The sequence below is a fragment of the Leptosomus discolor genome, unplaced genomic scaffold (assembly GCF_034619465.1).
Source record: "Leptosomus discolor isolate bLepDis1 unplaced genomic scaffold, bLepDis1.hap2 HAP2_SCAFFOLD_41, whole genome shotgun sequence".
Taxonomy (NCBI): Eukaryota; Metazoa; Chordata; class Aves; order Leptosomiformes; family Leptosomidae; genus Leptosomus; species Leptosomus discolor.
Window position 1 is genome coordinate 727,946 of NW_028237908.1, and position 9,506 is coordinate 737,451.

The window sequence follows — 9,506 nt, forward strand, 5'->3', positions numbered from 1 at the left end:
AGCCTCTGGGAAGGGAGAACATGTCCCTCAGGCGTTGCTCAGGCCTCTCCTGGGGACAGTCTGATCTGCACGGTGCAATGGCAAGCGCAGGTGTGGGACACTGTAGGACATCCTGTGGTGGAGACGCTCAAGGGCTCTGGCAAGACACAAAGCCCCCAAGAGAGCTGAGATCTTTCTCCCCTTGGCTAGGGCTGTTGTCTCACCCCCCAAGGCCTACCAGAAGACACCTCAGCCTTATGGCACCAGCCCCTCAGTGCCTCCTCAGCCCACCCAGGACAAACCCAGAAGCAGAGGACCTTGGCCCTGCCCTTGGCACTGCACATCCCCACATCACCCTGCCCCAGAAGAACCCTGAGGAATGGCTGAGGGACAGGGTCTGCCTTGCAGGGGCTGGGGAGTCAGGGCTTTCTTTTGGCTTGATAAAGCACACCAAGGGTTACTCAGCATCAGAGCCACCTTCACCTTGCCTTTGCCTACCTGTCCTCACTGAATCCAGGTTTCTCCTTTAACAGCCCCCAGGGAGGCTTTGTCAGTAACGTCCCTCAGTGGAACCCATTAGTGCTCCAAGAAAATTTGGAGTTTGCATCTAACTTTGACTCCTCCAGAGGTTTCCTCAGCTTCCCCTCAGTGTCTGAGTTTCACAGCCTCGGCACCAAAATAGCCAGAGATATCATTAAAAAGTTCTTGTGCTGTTGCTGTGCTGCTGATCTGGGCTGGGCTCCTGGGAAAGAGAGAGCTCCTAGCAAGCAGGCAGAGCTGCAGGGAGACAGCTCTGCCCAGCAGCAGCTGCTCTGCCAAGCGCAGCAGGGCTGAGGGGGCTGCCTGTGGGCATCAAGGAGAAAGGAGCGGGGCAGAGAAAGGTTGAAGGCAGGGGAGAGTGGGAGGATGGCTGAGAGCTCACTGGAGGAGAACTCTTCCCAGCCTCTGACACAGTAAGTCTCTGGGTGCAGGGAAATGTGATGGTGGCTCCTTGCAGGATCTCCTGGATGTGTCCAACCTCTGGGATCTGTCTGTGATGTAGAAGAGGAAGACGGGCTGCAGAGCAGGGCTTCCCTAGTGCAGTGTGAGAGGGACAGGGCATGACGGTTGCCTTCTGGTGGGGATGGCTGTGGGTTGTGAAACCCGGTGGTGATGGCTTGAGGGTGTGAATGTGTTGTGCAGTATAGGTTGCCCAGGGCTGTCCTTCCAAGCAGTGCCTCTTCACCCAGGGGGGCTCTGACCAGGGGCAGGAACTCTGTCATCAGCCAGAGTCAGAACTCATCCTGCTTCAGGAACTCCTCTTGGAGATGTGGGGAGAAGCTCTGGGTGGAAGGACAGAACGCCAGCAAAGATGTTTCTCTCCTGACACGTAAATCTTTTCCTTCAGCTGAGAAAAGGGACTGAGAGCAACCGGCCTGAGGTGTCACCAACGTGGAGGTGCTGTGCTCTGCTGTGTAAGGAGAAGGCTTTCCCGAGTGCCAGCTGTCTTCCTCTCCTGTTCATTATTTGCAGAATGACCAGGGTACTGCTCTGCATTTTTTTCTCCTATTCCAGCTGTTCTTTTTCTTGCTTTTCAAAGCCCCGGGGTTTGGGGCGATTGTTGAAGTATCTCAGATTCATTTGAGACACTGTTCCTGGGGGCCTCTGGGCAATGCAGTGTGTGACTTGGAAACAGGTTGAGTCTCCCTTCAGGAGATGCTGGGCACTGTCTTTCAAGCAACTGAGCATCTCCCTAGGGTGAGGAGCTTGAAATCCCCTTCCCCCATGCTGGAGGCACTTTAGCAGGGGAGGATGGGAGCAGGTGACAGCCCCATTCTCCCCCACAGGCATGCTGCTGTTAGCATGTCTGGAGAGAGCCTGGAGATGGAAAATGGCTGTCAGAAAGTTTCTGTGTCTGCCGTGAGTGATTCCGACCCAGATTTGTCATTCAGGACAGCAGAGTTGGAAGGGCTGGGTCCCTCCCTGGGCTCTTCCCTCTCAGACACAGCTGGTCTGGGTGCTGACTCCAGCGCACTGCAATAAATAGGGACAATTGTCACACGGTCACTGAGGCAAATACCTCTCACTGGACTGAAGGCACCCATTGCCAGGAACACCTATCGAATGCACGGGCTGTTTGACACCACTGCAATAGCACAGGTCTGACTTCTCTGGAGCCCATGGGCAGAGCCTCTGCTCATCAATCCTGACCTCACAAAAAGGAAATGAAAGAAGTTCCCCCAAAAGTAATAGAAGTCATTGTGGCGGGTATCAGTGAGAAATGTCATGAGACTGGCTCAGAAAAATCTGTCATCGCTTGTCAATGTCTTCTCCTCTTTCAACAGTCTCTCATTCCTGCAGTGAAATAATGTCCAACAGCAGCTCCATCACCCACTTCCTCCTCACGGCATTTGCAGACACGCGGGAGCTGCAGGTCTTGACCGTCGGGCTCTTCCTGGGCATCTACCTGGCTGCCCTCCTGGGCAACGGACTCATCATCACCACTGTAGTTTGTGACCACCACCTCCACACGCCCATGTACTTCTTCCTCCTCAACCTCTCCCTCCTTGACCTGGGCTCCCTCTCCATCACTCTCCCCAAAGCCATGGCCAATTCCCTCTGGAACACCAGGGCCATCTCCTACTCGGGATGTGTTGCCCAAGTCTTTCTATTTCTCTTTCTCATTTCAACAGAGCTTTATCTTCTCACCGTCATGGCCTACGACCGCTACGTTGCCATCTGCAAACCCCTGCACTACGGGACCCTCCTGGGCAGCAGAGCTTGTGTCCACATGGCAGCAGCTGCCTGTGGCACTGGGTTTCTCAATGCTGTGCTGCACACGGCCAATACATTTTCACTGCCCCTCTGCCAGGGCAATGCTGTGGACCAGTTCTTCTGTGAAGTTCCACAGATCCTCAAGCTCTCCTGCTCGCACTGCTACAAGAGTGAAGATGGACTTCTTGTGGTTAGTGTCTGTTTAGCCTTTGGGTGTTTTGTGTTCATTGTGCTGTCCTACGTGCAGATCTTCAGGGCCGTGCTGAGAATCCCCTCAGAGCAGGGACGCCACAAAGCCTTTTCCACCTGCCTCCCTCACCTGGCCGTGGTCTCCTTGCTTGTCAGCACCGCCATGTTTGCCTACCTAAAGCCCCCCTCCATCTCCTCCCCATCCCTGGATATTGTGGTGTCATTTCTATACTCAGTGGTTCCTCCAGCAGTCAACCCCCTCATCTACAGCATGAGGAACCAGGAGCTCAAGGGTGCCCTGAGGAAACATTTTCAATCACTTGTCTGTCAGCAGCAATGAGCTGCCCATGGCTTTTCACAAGTTATTTCCCATTATCTCAGCAACCTCCTGTGCTTTGGGCATTTCACCCAGGAGAACTCTCTTTACTCAGGAATGTCTGAAGCCACTCCACTTCTCCAAAAGCAGGAACCCAGCCTGTCTGACCCAGAGGCCTTTGGACCTGTGATTGGCACAACGGTAGAGCTGGTCTGCTGTGCTGTATCTCTGTAATAAAAGGGCATTTCCTCAGTGCTCATGTCGAGAGGTTGGAGGTCTTCTTCCAAAGCTGCAATTAGGAACAGGCTGAAGAAATACCCACCATGAGGCTGCGCTGCTGTGCTTGGGTTCTTCATGGGCTCAGGGGAGGAGTGTACGGGGTGATGTGTTAGGAAAGTGCCGGTGCTGAAACTTGACCTGTGGGTGCCCAGTGACCCTGGAGATTGTCCATGATTGACAGGGATTGACCTGGCACTGTCTTCCCATGGCTTTCGGACCCCTGAAACCCCTCACCCTGCAGAGCAGCACCACAAATTGAGGCCATGTGGGGAGCATGTGGAGGGCGCAGGATCAGCCATCCAGGCCAGCAGGGACACACTTCTCTGTGGAAAGGCTCTCTGAGGGCAGGGACAACCCTGGACAAGAGAAAAGGAGGAATTCTGTAATTATGAGGGCAATAAATGTTAAAAAGAGACTGATTTCTCCACTCAGCAGGTTGGGGCAGGCTGCTCTGTCACTGGGGCTGCAGGAGCAGTCTGGGGAGCCGCCGGGCTCGGAGTCTTGTGCTGAGGAGAAGGGCTGGCCCACTGGGGCTGCTGTCAGTGGGCTATAAGGATCTGCTGGAGACAAGAGCAGCAGACAAAGGGGGATGATGGCCTCCATCTCCTCATGTCTCACCTGAGCCCTGGAGCTGACGGGAATCCTGAACCACCCTGTCTGTCCCCAAAGAGTTCCTGTCCCCGTCAGTGGGGCTGGGGCTGTTGGGGGGAGTGCCCAGAGCTCTGCAGCACCCTGTGGTGGACAATTTTATGGGGCCAGTCCAGACTGGGCTGCTGTGCTGGACAGGGCAGGGAAAAGGTGAGGGCAGGTGGGGAGAGGTGAGGAGGGGCTGAGGTGGGCTGGAAAGAGCCCAGGAGAGTAAAATGCAAGTAGAGCTAAGTGGTGTGTGGACAGGGTGGGGGCAGCCAAAGGGTGCTCCCAGGGCAGAGCCAGGCATTGTGCTGAAGGAAGCAGACACCAATGGTGCAGAAGAGAGGGGCCTAATCTCTGCCCTGCCTCTGGACACTGTTGGCCTTTGCCATCAAAGTGCACTGCTGGCTCATGCTCAGCTAAACACCCAGAATCAATTGCTCACTCCCTCCTTACACCCCCAGCAGGATGGGGGAGAATCAGAAGTGACAAATCAGTAAAACTCTTGGGTGAAGACAAAGACAGCTTAAGAGGTGAAGCAAAATCTGTGTGTGCAAGCAAAGCAAGATGAAGAATTCATTCCCTACTTCCCATGGGCAAGCAGCGGTTTAACCATTTCCAGGAAAGCAGGGCTTCATCACAGGTATTAGTGCCATGGGGAGACAAACACCAGGACCACAAATGTCCTCTTTTCATCCCCCTTTCCCTGAGATTGATTGGTGAGCATGATGTCCTATGGTATGCAATATCCTTCTGGTCATTTTGGGTCAGCTGTCCCAGCTTTTTGCCTACCCGAGCCCACTTACTGTGGGGGAAGAGGGTGAGAACAAGAAAGCTTAATGCTCTGCTGGGACTGCTCAGCAGTAACCAGAACACTGGTGTGTTGTCAGCGCTGTGTCATTAACAGAGCCATAGCACAGCACCGTAAGTGTGACTGTGAAGAAAATTAACTCCGTCCCAGACAGACCCAGGACAGAGTTAGAGGTCATGGCGTCAGGGTAAGGAATGGAGAAAGGCTCATACAAATGACCTGAGGAAGTCTGTGGATCGCAGAACGTGACTTACTGGGGGACTCAACCTCCTTGGTATTCACGGGACCAGTTCTCAAGGGCACAAAGACTCAGGGGGCTTGTGGAGAAGTTCTTGATGCCAGATGGGCCACCCAGTCTGATGCTGGCCTGGACCTGTTACTCCCAAAAGAGGAAGAGCTGGTCACGGATGGGAAGACCAGTGCCAGCCTTGTTTGGAGTGACTGGAAATGGTGTTCTCTCAGATCTGGAGGGATGTGGGGAAGGAGAGGAGCAGAGCATAGTCCCTGTGTATCAGGGAATGAGAACCTGGGCTGTTGAGGGCACTGGCAGGTAGGATCCCATGGGGCAGGGGCACAGCCCTGAGAGCATCCACAGCCCTTCCTGTCCCTGACCAGCCTCCCTTGGGGCCTCCAACCCACACCTCTCTCCATCAGCCCAGGAGGCCATTGAAGCCAGGCCTGAGTTTCAGCCCCAGCTTCATCTCTGCTGTAAGTGTCGTGCTCTCCAGACACAGCCATAGACACAGCCTTGCCTGTCCATGGACCTTTACGTTCTGTTTACAGCCTCAAGCACCCCATGCTCTGGAGATACCTTATTTCCTTATCTCTGGCCAAGAATGTCAATATTTCAACCTCTGACCTTAGCCTATTACTCTCCTGCACAGCACCAAATTTACAAGTGTGGCTGCATCTTCCTGAAACTCTCCCCACAGGGACTGGCAGGCCACTATGAGGTTTCCAAGGCCTTCCCTTCTGCAGCTGGATGTAACAGTTCTGCATGGCAAGGTTTTGGTAGCGGGGGGGTTACAGGGGTGGCTTCTGTATGAAGTTGTTAGAAGTTTCCCTATGTCAGATATAGCCAATGCCACCTGGCTTTAAGACGGACCCGCCGCTGGCCAAGGCCGAGCCAACCAGCAACAGCATTTTTCACCTCTGTGATAACTCATTTAAGAGAGTGAAATAGTTGTTGCGCAGCAGGAGTTGCAGCGAGTGAGAGGAGTGAGAATATGGGAGAGAATCATCCTGCAGACACCAAGGTCAGTGAAGAAGGAGGGGGAGGAGATGCTGCAGGCGCCGGAGCAGCGATTCCCCTGCGGCCTGTGGTGAAGACCACGGTGAGGCAGGCTGTCCCCCTGCAGCCCGTGGGCGGTGGAGCAGATGACTGCCTACACCCCGTGGAGGGCCCCCACGCCGGAGTAGGTGGATGCCTGAAGGAAGCTGTGAATCCGTGGGAAGCCTGCACCGGAGGAGGCTCCTGGCAGGACCTGTGGCCCGTGGAGAGAGAGAAGCCCACGCTGGAGCAGGTTTGCTGCTAGTGACCCTGTAGGGGGGGGGGCTCACGCTGGAGCAGTTGGTTCCTGAAGTTCTGCACCCCATGAAGGAGACCCACGCTGGAGCAGTTCATGAAGAACTGAACCCATGTGAAAGACTCACATTGGAGAAGTCATGGAGGACTTTGTCCTGTGAGGGGCACCCCACATTGGAGCAGGGGAAACGTGTGAGGAGTCCTCCCCCTGAGGAGGAAGGAGCGGCAGAAAACAACAAAAGTGATGAACTGACCCCAACCCCCATTCCCTGTTTCCCCCCTTGTGCCGCTGGGGGGGATGAAGGGAGAAAAATCGGGATCAAATTTAAGCCCAGGAAAGAGGGAGCAGTGGGGGGGAAGGTGTTTTAAGATTTGGTTTTGTTTCTCATTACTCCTCTCTGAGTTAATTGATAATAAATTATTTTTTTCCTTTAGTCGAGTCTGTTTTGCCCGTGATGGTAAATGTTGAGTGATCTCCCTGTCCTTATCTCAACCCCACAAGCCTGTTGTTATTTTTTTTCCTCTCCTCTCCCCTGTCCAATTAAGGAGGGGGGAGTGATAGAGTGGCTTTGGTGGGCACCTGGCATTTTGGCCAGGGTCAACCCACCACACCCCTCCATTTGGCATCCTACCATCACGGCCTGGCCCTGCACAACCTCAGTTGTATCCCATGTATGTGTTGGCAGAGAGCTGTGCTGTGGGGTCTGGAAGGTGTGGGCCAGAAGAGATACTGCACAGGGCTGGCCATGCCCTAATACAGGCACGGAGACCACCAGGAGGAAGGAGATGGCCGTGCAGCACAGGTCCCTCCCCAGGGCTGCCTTTATGGCCAGAGATTGAAATGGCTGATGCACGGGGCTGCTTTGTTCCCATTGCATTGGCCCCACAGCAGTGCCCACCACAGGGTGCTGCAGAGTTTTGGGCACTTGCCCCACAGCCACAGCCTCTCTGAAGGGGCTCAAGATCCCCAGCAGCACCAGGGCTGAAGATGGCGCCATTGGCATGAGGAAGCAGGCGCCGGTCTCTGGCTCTCCTGCACTCATCCTGCAGGTGATCTCCCGCCCCGACTGCCTTTGCCCCATTTTGCCTCCTTGCCAGCCCCGCTCCCGAGGGCAGCACCAAAACCTGAGCCCTGAGCTCCTCAGCAGCTCATGCATCTCTCCAGTCTTCTGTCCCTGAGCCTGCTGCATCTCCACTGGCTTCCACAACACTGCAGAGTCCTTGTTTCTGGATACCTGCATTTAGTGGTTTACTCTGGTGGGACTTAGAGGGTGTTTCACTGTCCGAGTCTTCACTCACTGCTCCCCCGAGGGCATGTGGCAAGCCCCCATTCTCCCCTGATCCCTCCGGATTCCTTTCCAGAGGGACTGACATCTGCCATCGGCCCTTTCATAGCTGTGGTACCCTCAAGAAGGTGACTAGGAGCTCATCTACCATCTCCACTGCTCCTGGACTCCATGAAGAGATCTTTTCAGTCAAGTTATTGTGTTTAAAAGATCCCTGTGTTACTGGGAGGTTCTGCCCCTGAACACAGGGAGAAGAAAAGGAGAAAATATGGTTTTACCATCCCATTCCTTTGGATTGTTCTTGGTGGCAGCTGCAGAAGGAGAGCCCAGGCTTCAGGCACTGAACTGGGGAGATACCCCTTTATTGCAGAGATGTTATTACAAGGGTCAGAGGTGACACAGTGTCTTGCCTTCAGCAAGGATCAGACACCTTGGGAGAAGTGGCATGAAACCAAGCAATTACCTGGGAGTCTGATTCTCCCAGGGAAAAAAACTCCAGAGCCTGGCCCAAACTCTGAGCTAAACCCTGGTCACTCTGCAGAGAAGGAGGCAGATTATTGTTGATGAAATAAGGGCCATTGGATCAGTTTCCTGATGGCATCTTTGAGCTCCTGGTTCCTCATGCTGTAGATGAGGGGGTTCACTGCTGGAGGCACCACCGAGTACAGAACTGCCATCACCAGGTCCAGAGATGGGGAAGAGGTGGAGGGGGGCTTCAGGTAGGCAAAAAAAATTGTGCTGAGAAACAGGGAAACCACGGCCAGGTGAGGGAGGCAGGTGGAAAAGGCTTTGTGGCGTCCCTGCTCCGAGGGGATCCTCAGCACGGCCCTGAAGATGTGCATGTAGGACACCACAATGAACACAAAACAAACAAAAAGCAAAAAAACACTTGCAACAATGACATCAACTTCCCTGAGGTAGGCATCTGAGCAGGAGAGCTTGAGGATCTGGGGGATTTCACAGAAGAATTGGTTTAGAAAATTGCCTTGGCAGAGGGGCAGTGAAAATGTACTGGCCGTGTGCAGCACAGCCTTGAGAAACCCACTGCCCCAGGCAGCTGCTGCCATGTGGACACAAGCTCTGCTGCCCAGGAGGGTCCCGTAGTGCAGGGGTTTGCAGATGGCAACGTAGCGGTCGTAGGCCATGACAGTGAGAAGATAAAACTCTGCTGAAATGAAGAAGACAAAGAGAAAGACCTGGGCAACACATCCTGAGTAGGAGATGGCCCTGGTGTTCCAGAGGGAATTGGCCATGGCTTTGGGGAGAGTGGTGGAGAGGGAGCCCAGGTCAAGAAGGGAGAGGTTGAGGAGGAAGAAGTACATGGGGGTGTGGAGGTGGTGGTCACAGGCTACAGCAGTGATGATGAGTCCGTTGCCCAGGAGGGCAGCCAGGTAGATGCCCAGGAAGAGCCCAAAGGTCAAGAGCTGCAGCTCCCGTGTCTTTGTGAACGCCATGAGGAGGAACAGGTTGATGGAGCTGGCATTGGACATTTTGTCCCTCTGGGCACAGGAACCTGTTCAAAAATGTAAAGACAGTGAGAAGTTCGGGCAGACGTCTCTGGGTGTGATCTATTCAATTTCTCATAGAACATCCCCCAAACTGCCCTTCCCTCTTCAGGAAGAACTTTGTGAGCTCTGGTTGGTGCTTGCTGAGGGTGTCCCAGAGAGCAGGAGATTCTGCTGTGAGCTCTGCTGGAGTCAGAGTCTTACCACCAGTGAGAGGTCAAGAGGAACACAG

The 9,506-nt window shown here is 54.2% G+C and overlaps 2 protein-coding genes across 2 annotated transcripts; one reads left to right on the forward strand and one right to left on the reverse strand.

Moving 5' to 3' along the window:
- The first annotated feature begins 2,326 nt into the window (after positions 1–2,326).
- Positions 2,327–3,262, forward strand: LOC147412426 (olfactory receptor 14C36-like). The gene has a single exon (XM_086481415.1). The coding sequence runs from the start codon at positions 2,327–2,329 to the stop codon at positions 3,260–3,262; it is 936 nt and encodes a 311-aa protein (XP_086337541.1).
- A 5,061-nt stretch (positions 3,263–8,323) lies between these two features.
- On the reverse strand, positions 8,324–9,259 carry LOC147412427 (olfactory receptor 14A16-like). Its single transcript, XM_086481416.1, has one exon. It carries the CDS (start codon positions 9,257–9,259, stop codon positions 8,324–8,326), a length of 936 nt encoding a protein of 311 aa, XP_086337542.1.
- Positions 9,260–9,506: the final 247 nt, after the last annotated feature.

Coding starts and splice junctions, on each gene's coding strand:
- LOC147412427 (XM_086481416.1), bottom strand. CDS start 9,259: ATGTCCAATGCCAGCTCCATCAACCTGTTCCTCCTCATGGCGTTCACA.
- LOC147412426 (XM_086481415.1), top strand. CDS start 2,327: ATGTCCAACAGCAGCTCCATCACCCACTTCCTCCTCACGGCATTTGCA.